Raw genomic sequence first — 13,651 nt, 5'->3', positions numbered from 1 at the left:
CAGGTGGACCGGGGAACTTCATCTACATGCAGCTGGGGGACCCAGACGCACCCAGTAAAACGGGCGATGATGACAGTGAAGAGGAGAAGGTGGCCAGGTTGGCCAGCCTGCCCATCACCGCGCCGGATGCCGACCTGTGCATGTCCTTCTGGTATCACATGTTTGGTGAACACGCGGGGGCCCTTCACATCAAGCAGAGGAAGGAGGCGGAGGGGGGTCAGATCCTGTGGATGGTCAGGGGTCACCAGGGCAGCCGGTGGAGGGAGGGGCGAGTCTTACTGCCACACTCCAGTGTCTCATATCAGGTAATACAGATATGTCATTTATTGATGGGTTTTTGTCCTTTTGTTGGATAAAAAGGAGTGTAAATGATTCTTAACCCTCTGAGACCCACAATAGACCTGCTTTTGTCTTTTTTAGGGGGGTACAGGGGGTCTTTAGGGGAGATAGCAGGTTAACAGTAGATGTCACATAGAAGTGGTGTACATCATCTGAAAGCTGGGAACATGAGGATTAATTTGAGATGCAGCTCAGCACTGTGTGACAAATTGTTCTAGTCATAAATCAGGAATAAACATGAATTAATTAATTAAAATAATAGTGAAAGTGTATAAAGGTTCAGAACATAATGATCGCAGTATATGATGGTCATCCCCATGCTCTATTATGTCTCATAAGTTGTTGCAGCAATTTCCATCCTCTGAATGCTCTAGGTCTCTAGTTTGATCCATCCATCCTCTGAATGCTCTAGGTCTCTAGTTTGATCCATCCATCCTCTGAATGCTCTAGGTCTCTAGTTTGATCCATCCATCCTCTGAATGCTCTAGGTCTCTAGTTTGATCCATCCATCCTCTGAATGCTCTAGGTCTCTAATTTGATCCATCCATCCTCTGAATGCTCTAGGGCTCTAGTTTGATCAATCCATCCTCTGAATGCTCTAGGTCTCTAGTTTGATCCATCCATCCTCTGAATGCTCTAGGTCTCTAGTTTGATCCATCCATCCTCTGAATGCTCTAGGTCTCTAGTTTGATCCATCCATCCTCTGAATGCTCTAGGGCTCTAGTTTGATCAATCCATCCTCTGAATGCTCTAGGTCTCTAGTTTGATCCATCCATCCTCTGAATGCTCTAGGTCTCTAGTTTGTGGCTGTAAAGTTTCATGAGGCTGTGATTATCCTAGAGGTCACCACAGGTCATTTTATACAGTGAGGTCAAGTTTCAAAAAATGGTCTCACTACAATGAATGAATACAATGTCTCCTATGGGGACTAACATCATCACACATCAATACAGTTGGGGTCATTGGATCCACAAGAGTCTCAGCTTTACAGTGATACCCAATTTATGTAATTCAAGACTGTTTAGGGACCCCAGTATACAGAAATATTCAAACACATAATTTTAGAATAGGCACAAATAACACATTTATACTGCATGCAAAAAACTGCATTTGATTATCATAAAGTGGGCATGTCTGTAAAGGGGAGACTTGTGGGTACCCATAGAACCCATTTTCATTTACATATCTAAAGGTCAGAGGTCGAGGGACCCCTTGAAAATCGCCATGGCAGTTTTTCCTCGCAATAAATGGAGCCTAACTTTGGAGCGTTTTTCAGCCTCGTTCCCGACAAGCTAACATGACGTGGTTGGTACCGGTGGATGGGACAGCCTCTAAAGAGAGTAAAGTCGGTCAGGTCTCGGGGGGTTAAAGGGGATCATTTGTAGCTTTCTATTTGAGACATCAAAGTTTATTGTTATTTTTAGATCCTTTCCTCTCCCTTTGGACAGTTTTTGTCTCAAAGCATCAAAACATCTGTAGAGCTTTTATGTCTATTAAAGAAAGAGGCAGAAAAAACAGGAAAACTATAATAAAAATAGAAAAAGCCCTGAGTTGGAACTGCCACATGAGAAACTCAAATGTGCCCTGTGTCGTACTTGTGGCTTCTTTTTTTTTTTTTTTGCGTGTTCCCTGCCTCTGACACAGTGCATGCTGGGATAAGTTCCACTTACTTTGTATAGAAAATGGATGGATTTCCAAAAAATAATAATAAATCCTCACCCGTTTTATTTCATCAGTCCATATTTGATGTAAGAGAAAAAGCCAGAATAAGATATTTTCAGGTAAATAAGCAGAACAATGTTGTTTGATCATGTAAAACAGAGTTCCCAACCTATTTAAAAAGAATTGTCTACTTGCAATGTTTTAAATATGTTTGCAGCATTTTATGTCTTTATTAGCGTTAACAGTGGAGACATGACAGGAAACAAGAGGAGAGATCTCCTCTCTCTAAATCTTTAAACATACTTTATCTGAGAGCCTGTCCTGATTTTACTGGAGTTTTTGTTTTATATTTATTATCTTTTTATTTCTGTTTTTATATCTTTTTTATTTTTCTCATTTCTACTTCCTTTTTATTTATTTTTTTATCTTATGTTACTGGAATTGGTTTTATGATTTTATATTTGAAAACTATTGATTAAAGATTATTATTATTATTATTATTATTATTATTATTATTATTATTATGACATGCAACAGGATCAAACCAGGGACGTTGCAGTTCATGGTCAGCACCCCTACTTAAAACAGCTTAACCAAATAGTGATTTTCTGCCCTTATATTGTTTCATTTTAATAAACTTGAGAGGTCAGAAGAAATAATTTAATATTTTCAACAAGAGAAAATTAATATTTAGATTTTTTTTTTTAAATAAACAGAATTTTGCAAAGCAAAAAATATATTATTTTATTATTATTTTATTTATGCCATGACCCCTCAGATTTATCTTGGTGGGTTACGTCCTAAAGGATGGGAAACACTGATGTAAAACCAAATTGCACACTGCACCTTTAAGGATCGTAAAGTTTGTGTGGTTTATTGGTTTTAGCTGAAAACATTGAGCATGTAGCATGTTAGCTATCAGAATGAATCCTGTTTCGATGAATGTGTGTGTGTTGTTATGTGTAGGTGGTGGTGGAAGGCGTCGCAGACAGACGCAGCGCAGGTCACATAGCTGTGGACAACATCCAGATCATTGATGGACTCAGTGCTGAGGACTGCAAAGGTGTGTATTCTCTTCTCACTCAGTATACCAAATGTATACCTCCAACCTCCTCCATCTGCAACCGCTTATCCCGTTAGAGGTCGCGGGGGGGCTGGAGCCGATCCCAGCCGACATTGGGCGAAGGCAGGGTACACCCTGGACAGGTCGCCAGTCCATCGCAGGGCTGACACATAGAGACAGACAACCATTCACGCTCACATTCACACCTACGGGCAATTTTAGAGTCCACAATTAACCTAACCTGCATGTCTTTGGACTGTGGGAGGAAACCGGAGTACCCGGAGAAAACCCACGCTAACACGGGGAGAACATGCAAACTCCACACAGAAGGGTCCCAAGCCGGATTCGAACCTGCAACCCTCTAGCTGTGAGGCGCCAGTGCTAACCACTGCACCACCGTGCAGCCCTACCAAATGTATACCGTCATACATTATTTGATGTGCTCGCTCAAAAGAATTCTGGTTTCACAGTTCATTAAGTTGCTCTTCTTTGTTTTTACTTTCCTTACCTGCTGTGTTTGAATTTAATTTAATGGAGGCTGTTTTTCTTCCTCCAGATCCAGAAGCTCCAACGTCTCCACCAACTGAGATCTTCATCCTACGTAAGTTACATTAATGACTCCAATTTTGTCCTTACAATGTCAGTGTGTTCATTTTAGACTCGCACACAGAATGGTGGAATTGCTATTGAGCAGTTGTGTAAGCTAAAAAAAAAAAAGTGAGACAAATAGTCTTTTGGACGACATTACCTTTATACCAAAATAAGAGTTGAAGGATCACACCTGTGTTGTCTATCTACAAGTTTCATTTCTCTATGAAAAATCTTGTTTGTTCTTCAATAAAGTAAAAACACTGTCTCTAGATATATAGATAGGGCCATTCGCGTTTTCGTGTTTTCACGTCAGCCACCGTAGTTCTCCTACACGCTTGGCACACGGGAGAAGTTTTAGTTGGTTGCAATATGCGACCTCACCGCTAGATCACCGCCAAATCCTACACAATGCTCCTTTAAAGGACCGCATCAGTTTTCCAAAGTGTACCATAGAGTTTGTTTCAATTCTCATTTAAACTTGCACAGACTTGAAACTTTCTTGAGATAGCCAGTCCATTAGAACAAACAGTTGACCTTAAAGCTGCAGTGGGTAGAAATGGAGCAAATATTTTTATAAAACAGTCACTATATCCTGACAGACGTACATGAGACAGGTAATCTGAAAATATCATATTCCTCTGTGTCCTCCGGTGCCCCTAACGGCATCTGCAAGATTTTACAGACCGCAGGAAAACAACCAATCAGAGCCGAGTTGGAGACTGCCATCTCTGAGCAGCTGTCAATCACTCGCAAACTCCGATCAAACGGTCAAACTAGGCAGCGCGGATCAAATATGAATCAATATTCTGTTACATTAATGCCTATTTCTCTCCTCAAATGCTCTCAGAATGATCTTGTAGTGCACGGTTTAGCTGTAAAATGAGAAAGTACCAAGTACCGCCCACCAGCCGGAGCACAGCCAATAGGAACGCTCTCTCTTTCTGAAATGACCCGTGATTGGTCAAAGTTTCCCATCACTGGCTAGTGTTTGAGGAGGTGCAGAAGTCTAGTTTTCTCTCATAACACTTGAATTACAATATGCTGAAAGGTTAACATGGGATTTTTTTGCCCAATGATGCTAAAAATATACTGTCTACTGCACGTTTAACTTTCTTCTGTAAAAGTTATATGAAGGAGAGACACCCCAGGTGAATAGTGTAAAAACATTACAGATGAGGCATTATCTTATGAAATCTGAACATTGGATAAAACCGGGTTAAGAATGATTGTTTCTTTTTGTTGACCTATCAGAGTCAAAGGTTTTTACAGCGGAAAAATCATAAAAAGCTCAAGAGCCAGAACTTGCGACCCTCTTGTTGTGAGGCGGCAGTGCTAACCACTGCTCCGCCATGCCACCCTTTCACAGAAGATCTGACATCCAAAATTTAAGAGTCTGCTGCTAAAAAACCCACAACATTGAAAAGTTATAATGTGGGGATATCAAACCCAGAAGACAAACAATAAAGAAACATGGATGTAGTGAGAGGAAAAAGTTTGGTCATTTCTGGAAAACGCTGCCTTTTGGACTTTATGATCCGGAACATGTAAAACCACCCGTCTGCTCCTTTAAGCCTGTAATCACAGTCATCTGAATGGAACGTAACTTTTCTCTCTCTTGCAGCGATGGACTCCCTCTCACAGGAGACCAGCGAGCTCGGCGGCCCGGGTAACATGCTGAAGACCCTGGACCCCATCCTCATCACCATCATCGCCATGTCCGCGCTGGGCGTCTTCCTGGGCGCCATCTGCGGCGTCGTCCTGTACTGCGCCTGCTCGCAGGGCAGCATGACGGACAGGAACTTATCTGCCCTGGAAAACTATAACTTTGAGCTGGTGGACGGCGTGAAGCTAAAGAAGGACAAGATGAACGGACAGACTAACTACTCAGAGGCGTGAGGATTTAAAGAGAGGCGGAGCTGCGATTTTGCTCCGCGTTGGACACGTGATGCAGCCAATCAAGAGGGAGGAACACAGAGGAGGCGGGGGGGGGGGGGGGGGGGGGGCTGAAGCCATCAATGGGACGGCAGGGTGGGCTGAAAGTGAGCCAATGTAATTTTTTTTCTCAGGAGCGGCAGTGGAAGGGACTGACCTGTAGGGGGCACTGTGTATAAAGAATCTGTACAGCAAAAAAAAAAAAGAAGAAAACTAAAAGGATTCTATTTGTTTTTTCGGCGTGCGTTGTTGATTTCATGTAATCACATGCTGGTGTTGAGACCAATTCAGATGAGAGTATCGTTTGTGTACTTTTATGGAAAGATTTCCTTTTCTTTATTGTCTTTATTTTCAGATGTCATAGTTTCACAGAAAGAGTGGAGAGTTTGCTATTCGGATATCTGGCTGTTTAGCTGAGTGTGTACATGTGTCACATTCATGCACATCTGCATTTAAGGTGCGTATGTGTTCGTTACACTCATGTTTATCTGCATGAAGTGTATGTGCGTGTGTGTGTGTGTGTGTGCGTGTGTGAAGGCGGGCACCATCGTGACCCGTTGACCTGTGTCTAGTTCCGACAGTGCCTTTTATTTTTTTCCTCCAATTTTTCTGTTGCCTTGTGTTTCTGCTGGTTGTTTTCTCATCAGCCGTCCATCCAGGGTTCCTACAGGCAAACGTGAGGGAAAAGTCCGGAAACTTTTCCAGATTGCGATTTAACAACTACACATTTTTATTTGTGTCGCAGTAGTGTGCTGTCAAATATCACGTGCATCGGTGTGGATCTGAAGATCTTCTTGCCTCGATGACAGTCGTACTGACACATTCAAATGTTAAAATCCAAGTTGAGCAGTTTAGGTTTTGGAAAGCTTTGGGGAAAAACTACGGAGTGGAAAATGTGTAGGAGCCCTGAATGCCTCATGGTCATGGCACATGACACATCCAACATATTGTACATAGGTTTTAATATATTTGAGCGCCCTTTTCTATAGAAAAAGACACCAGTGCCGCAGTATCCTTTCTATGTTGGAATCGCCCTAAAAATCTCTAAAAATGTACAGAAAATATTGGTTTTCGCAGACAGAAACACAACACCTGTTGTTTGTGTTTCTTTTACAAATGTGATCTGGTTGCCATTTTGTGATTATTATTTTTTTTATGTCGTTGTTTAGTTTCTGTTTGTGCTCTGGGAGCAGGAAGGTTTTTACAACGATGGAAAAGAGATTATGGAGAGATGCCTCATGGGAAGTTTTTTATGTACAGGGTAAAACGGACAACCTCAGTACCGCTAAGACGGTGACAGCACGTCAAGGATGGATCGTCGGGATTGAAATATCCTCACTGCTATCGGCTAACGTTTCTCACTGGCACACAAAGTGACTGTTGAACCTTTTTATCCAGAAGTGTGTCCAGACATCAGAAAGTATCTTTTATTGAGCTGACTGGATGAGGACGCTCTGAACGCTTCAGTCCTGACTGAAAATACTAATGTTTGCCATGACAATGCTGTGCTCTCCGTCCGTGTTTTTCCTGTGTCGACTATCAGAGGGGAAATCTTTGAAGGATCAAAAAATTATGTTTAACAACCTCCAACAGGTGGCAGCTGATCACACTGTCTTGCCTCACACTTCTATTTCTCTTAGGCTAAAATGGCCTGGAAATAACACACACAATTAAGTCACATTTTCATAACAAAGATGAGTTTACTATAATCAGAGCAGAGACCCAACAGAAATGCCTCCTTGTAAAACTATAGGGCTCATTATTTTCATCGTTCATCAGAAAGAAAAAAGCTAATTTGTAGTGAAAGCACTTTGTTTGTTCTGTGGGATTCTGCTGCAGCTTAATTTGCATTTTATCCCCATTTGAACTTCTCAGCTGTCTACACTGCAAAAGGGCCTCATTTAACTGTAATCTGCAGAGATCAGTGCCCTCTTACAGCAGGGATTCAACTCTGTGAGGACATATGATGAAAATCAGTTCCTTTTAAAAACACATCTGGGTATTTTTCAGCCAAAATTTGGTTAAAAACTGAAAACGATGAGCCTTATAAATAATGTACTAATAAAACTGCTTTGTTGTGTTTTAGCTTTCGTAGCTAAATGTGTTGTGATACTGGTCACTTGTTCATAGCACTGTACAGGTGGTAGGATTGAGTCTTGAAGGCCAGAAATGTCACTAAAGTCATTGGTTTCAATGGACAACCTCTTCAACCTCCAACAGATGTTTAATGTTCACTCTGTGATAATAGAGAGGCAAAATCCCGCCCCTTCTGGTGTCCTTCATGGGACCTTATTTAGGTAAAAATATGTACAATAGTTAACGGTGAGAGACAAATATTTTTTTTGATCCCATTTGAATTATGGCATGAATCACACATATGATGTTTGTCAATTTAAAGAGGACCTATCATGCTCATTTTCATGTTTGCATGCTTTACTGTTCAAAAAAGGCTTTATTTTTCTCATACCGGCTGTGCTGCAGAACCTCTTTCCACCCTCTTATTTGTGTCTCATTAAATCCGTCGTACACACAGTACTGTCCAACTTCTATCTGTGGACATGTTGCTACAGTGTTTGTATGCACAAAATACCGGCGTAATGCCATTAAATTGCTAACAGTAGCTAACAAAGGCTAACCCGGCCGAAGCAAACCCCATTAAGTTTTCCAACGTGTTGTACTGGAACACAGTCAACTCTGGGTGTGACGTCATTCCCAGCTACGATTTCCGAGGTAAATGGAACGCAGCATAACTGTTATGCTACTAGGTATTATGCAGAGGTGTTACTTGGTGACATCACCGCATTACGGAAGAGAAGGTGGGACTTCAATCAAAGTGTTTCAGGCAGTTCAGGAGCCGTGTTTCTGTGGGGGAGAGTAACTCCCTTTGGCCTAGACTTTGGGCTTTGAAACTTTGCGAGCTTTTACATGCACAAAAAACTATATAACGCACTAAAGGAAAGGGGAAAAGCATAATAGGTCCTCTTTAAAAGATCATTTTGCAAGTCAAGAAAGTCTCAGTTTGTCATAGTATCATTTAGTTTTGTGTGAAACTGCTTACTGAACTACAATATACGTCACCAACACTAGCTAGCTAACTTAGCTATATTCCACACACAAATGTAACGTTATCTTACCTCATGTGTTTTATCCAGCGACTCATGTTTTTTTGATCAGCTGGGAAGAGAAAGAAAAATCGAGACCGGTTGCTGGTGTGAGTACATCCCAGTACGAAACACACAGGCATCGTAGCTTCAGAGAGAGAGACGTCACTTATGCGACTTTAGTTTTTCTAATTATGTATTTTCACAGTCTGATATTTCAACGGTTTTGCAACCATCTACCACTTTCTTGATGTGCAAAATTATCTTTTAAATTGACAAACATCATATGTGTGATTCATGGCGCAATTCAAATGGGATCAAAAAAATATTTGTCTCTCTCCGTTGACTACCGTTTATATTTTTACCCAAATAAGTTCCCATTATGGTCCACCAGACTTTGCCTCTCTATTAACAGGATGATTCTTGCTGAATGTTCCTTTATGCTGACAGATACTTTACTTACAAAGATTAAATAGCCATTAAGCAGGTGTGATAGTTTAACATGTTGCCACTGGGAGAGCAATGTTTGTCCCAGTGTGGTTCAAGTTCAATCTGCCCATTTTTAATGTAGCATTATGTGGCATCGTGAGCTAAAAATTCTCAAATCTTTCTTTTTACGACGAGGCTTTAGAGACACTTTGTTGTAAAGGAAATCTCCTCAATCAGTTTAAATTAAATCATCGTCTGGCTGCAGCAACGAACATTTCCAATCAAGTTACGGTGCTCTGACTGTTGAGATGTTCATTACTGGTTCAGAAATATCAATATGTTTACAGCTAAAGACCCAGACAAGATTATGACAATGTAATTTCAGTCTGTTTTAATAAAGCTCCTTCAACCTTCAGACAAGAAAGGATGCTGCAGCACTAGATGTGAAAACAAATGTTGCACTGATGTATTTAAAAAAGAAAAAAATAATCTGTGTTTATGATGTTGATTTATGAGAAGGAAGGGAGGAGAGGACAGTGTTATTGTTGCTTCTTTTTAACACCGTTTCAGATGACAATGTTATAACTCTGAAAAGTACAATTTACAGAGATGTTTTTCATTCTCGAAAAAGCTTATTATGCGTCTCTTTGAAACGTAACAATTTTATTTACTTGGTATAATATCACCTTGTTTTTGTACCGTCACTGATGTACGTGCCATTTGTTCTATTATTTTATTTCTTTGTATGACAAGAAGAAATGTTTTTTTTAAACTGCTTCTGTAATTTTTTTGCTGTCTCAGATCCAGAAAAAAAAACAAGAAAGGAAATAAGGAAGTAAAAAAAAAAAGCAGTGAGGCCTTAAGTGACTAAAAGTATTGTTTGTATTTTGACTTTCTGGTCAGCACCCAGACTCATCCGTCTCTGTTGTCTCAGACTCTGATCATTGACTATTACATTCCAAAGAATTGGATCAAATAAATGTTTTAAGTAAAAGCTGCTCTACTGTTTCTGTTCTACCTTAAAGAGAGAAGGACTTGTTTTAAAGGGTCAGTGTGCCCAAATTACAATCCTTTGGCTTCTTTGGACATTTAGATGTTGCTGTTAAATATGTTAAATGTAATTTAACAAAAGTTATCTGCATGGCTGGAAGTAACTGCTGAGGGAGATTGTGTGATACAGTCTAAGGCTCCAGAACAGTTACGAATGAACTTTGTGGTGTCATTTTGCCATCTGTGAATCTGTTCATTTAAGGGGACATATGATGTTCATTTTCAGATTCATACTTGTATTTGGGGTTTCTACTAGAAGGTATTTATATGCTTTAATGTTCAAAAACACATTATTTTCCTCATACTGTCTGTCTGAATATACCTGTATTCACCCTCTGTCTGATATGCTCCATTTTAGCGCCTGTCTCTTTAAGACCTCTCCTGAAAAAGCCCAGTCTGCTCTGATTGGCTTTCAAGAAAAATATGGTGCACCCAGTGGGCTACGGTTTCTGAGAAGTGAAGCCAATGCTGAAGTGCCTTAAACCTACATTCTTCTAACAGCCAGCAGGGGGCGACTCCTCTGGTTGCTAAAAGAAGTCTGATTGTATAGAAGTCTATGAGAAAATGAGCCTACTTCTCTCTTGATTTATTACCTAAGTAAACATTGTAAACATGAGTTTATGGTCTCAATCGCTAGTTTCAAGTCTTCTTCAATACAGCATGATGTTCATTTAGTAAATTATGGTCCCATTTAGAGTCAGATAGACCATAAAGCAGGGGATGCTTGAGGGCGTGGCTACCTTGTGTCACTTCTGGTTGCAAAAAAACAAAATAGCAACGGCCAAAATGCCAAACTCCAGGCTTCAAAACAGCAGTCCACGAACCAATGGGTGACGTCCCGGTAAGTACGTCCACTTCTTACAGTATATACAATCTATTGGTGCACCGTTGCAAAGGTTATGTCTAAACTTGTGAAAATTTGAAAAAGCTTGCAAAAACTCCCACAAGACTAGCTGCACGACGACCCATCCTAACCATAACTATTCAAGGTCAATGCCTAACCTTAACCATCTTGCGAGAGTTTCACAACTTGCGGGCTACCTTCTAGGCACCACTCTTTGCAAAGTCCTTAAGCTGTGGGCCTGCATGTGACATAGAAAGGGAAGTCAAATCTGAATGGCGTGTTGAATCACATGTTTTCTGATCTAGACAGCCCCAGGTTGTCTTATTTCACAGTTTGTGGGTTGGTAGGCATTTCAGATGCCCAAATGTATGTGCTCAAGCATTCAAAAAAGTGAGTTTTTCATGATATGTTCCCTTTAGTTTTTTAGCATTTCAATATCTTTCTTGAGCTTCTTCCAATACTATGCACAATTACTTCTAACATTTTACTTTTAGCTCCTCTGTTGCCTTTTTACATTGCATTGTGGGTCTAAAGAGTACAGCATACTCAAATATCACATGGATTTAGTGTGCACACAGACTTCTTAGGTATAATTATTTTGAGTTTCACTATAAGGATACATAGAACATGTCGAAATCCACTGACATGACCAAAGAAAACCTCAGAAACAGTCTTAAATGGTGGATTAGAGTTCATATCATGAGCAAGCTTCACTGTCTGCATGCCACATCACTCTTCGACCACCGAGTGGCAGCGTTGCCTATCGAAACATTCATGTATACCAGCAGCACACAAAATAAGGCATTATATTTGTCATAAAACTGTCACAGCCTCAGATCAGTGGATGTTTGTTTTTTTAGCTACATTAAACTGCCCAGCTCGGCTCAGCTCTAATCTCATGTGAACTTGAGTTATGTGGCTTCGGTTTAGATGAGGTTTCCTGCCCATTGGTGCCACTCTACCACTTCCCCACACCCTGCTGGTTTCAGTCTCTGCAGGTTTGCTGTCTCATTTCTGTGTAGCAAAGAGTTTCAGTGCAGTTACCCCTACTTCTTGTGTTCTACTACACTCTGTCTGTGTAATTCATAGCATCTTATCAATCTCACTCCACAAAGTTGTAGTTTGTGAAACACTACTTGAGGTAAGAAAAGTTATTATTACTTGTGCTATTAGGACAGTGGTTTCCAACCTATTTTCCTTGACGTCATCACCCTAAAAAAATAACAAATTCTCAAACAAAATCCTCAATTTCAATAAAGGGAATCAGTGTATTAAATGAGTTAGTCTTTTTTATCGAATCAACTTTCTTTAATGAATATTACTCGTCAATTTCATCAAGATCAATAAAGTGATGATGTCTTGACAGATTCGCCAAGTGAATGTAGATACATAATATGATCTTTCTTTAGGTAACGAATTCATTTATTTGATATAATAGCGCTAGAGCCAAAGTGCTTTTTTGTATTGTGGTTAAATAAATGTAATTTATGGTGTTGTTTTTGATTGCTGCTAGACTGCCCCGTTAATTCAGGTGCAGGCCTTCCTTTGTTTGCGGTGAGCGGTAGAACGAATAGGTTTTTGACTGAGTAAAATTGTTGTTTTTGAAAGGCTAAACACCAACAAATATGGATTGAATATTTCGTTAGATTTTGCGACTAAGTATCAAAAAAGTATATATCTTTTTAAATAGTTTTATATACAAACTTTACTGTTTACTGTTGTGTATTTTTTTATGTTATGTTGTAATTTTTTAGCAATCTCTGGCACAAGAATTTCCTTTGGGATTAATAAAGTTCTATCTTATCTTATCTCAACATAGTGAACAATATGATAAATGTGTTTACTTCCCCATTTTCACATCTGCTGCCCCCTGGCTCTCTACACAGTCAGATCAATTAGGGATTTTTCACGATTTTTTTTATCAGTTTTTAATTTTATTCCACATTCCTGAAAACAGTTGTATTCACCAAAATTAAAACAAACAGGTGGTCAACAGAAGCAGACAGCTCATTTTGTCTCTTTATCTGGCTATAGACCGGCATGATGAGAGATACATTAGTTGGAAGATGTGGACTTACAAGCAGTAAAGCCACCATGATGTGTACTAGACTGGTTTAGAATATCTCAAAGGGGGAAATTAAACAGTAAACACCGTCCCGTGCCTGAGCGTTTCCCTCTGATGTGTCCTGATCATTTGAGGCCTGCGGTTGTGTTTAAATGTGTGTGAAACTGAAACTGTAAAACAGCACTCAGCAAACTCTCCCTGAGCAGATTATCAGAGGTATGAGGCAGGATGATTGTGCGGTGATGTAAAGAAATGGAGATGGAGACTTCACGTGTCAGCAATTTCAACTTCCTCTGTTAGATTGTTTAACACTTTAAAATCTATTTTTTCCCTTTTTATTTCCATTTAAGTAGCTTTAGTGTTATTAAAATCATCTTATTTTATCTTATTTTCACACTTATGCTAGCATATATATTCTGTATCACCTTGTTCTAGCTCTATGATACTTATATTGAAGCTGCACCGTTCCATCAAATGGAAATATTAATATTAGGTTTCGTGCATCATTTTATACATAATTCCCTAAAATTCAGCCTGACATTTTTGGTATCTTTGCTAATCTTTGGGATCGCTGC

The 13,651-nt window shown here is 39.8% G+C and overlaps 2 protein-coding genes across 3 annotated transcripts in view; both read left to right on the top strand.

Moving 5' to 3' along the window:
- LOC119497929 (neuropilin-1a-like) overlaps nucleotides 1-5,829 on the top strand; it is a 106,833-nt gene extending 101,004 nt beyond the window's left edge. For both annotated transcript variants that reach the window (XM_037786368.1, XM_037786369.1), the window contains exons 15-18: nucleotides 4-305; nucleotides 2,968-3,064; nucleotides 3,621-3,665; nucleotides 5,277-5,829. In XM_037786368.1, the coding sequence (XP_037642296.1) occupies nucleotides 4-305; nucleotides 2,968-3,064; nucleotides 3,621-3,665; nucleotides 5,277-5,551 (719 nt within the window). In that variant the 3' untranslated portion in view covers nucleotides 5,552-5,829. The remainder of the gene's footprint in view (nucleotides 1-3; nucleotides 306-2,967; nucleotides 3,065-3,620; nucleotides 3,666-5,276) is intronic.
- Nucleotides 1-13,651, top strand: part of LOC119497930 (integrin beta-1-like) — a 53,858-nt gene that overhangs the window by 2,384 nt on the left and 37,823 nt on the right. The window contains exon 2 of the mRNA XM_037786370.1: nucleotides 6,438-6,442. The gene's annotated coding sequence lies outside the window, so the exon portion shown is untranslated. The remainder of the gene's footprint in view (nucleotides 1-6,437; nucleotides 6,443-13,651) is intronic.

Source organism: Sebastes umbrosus, chromosome 12 (genome assembly GCF_015220745.1).
Source record: "Sebastes umbrosus isolate fSebUmb1 chromosome 12, fSebUmb1.pri, whole genome shotgun sequence".
Lineage (NCBI taxonomy): Eukaryota > Metazoa > Chordata > Actinopteri > Perciformes > Sebastidae > Sebastes > Sebastes umbrosus.
This window is presented reverse-complemented; position numbering and strand designations above follow the sequence as displayed.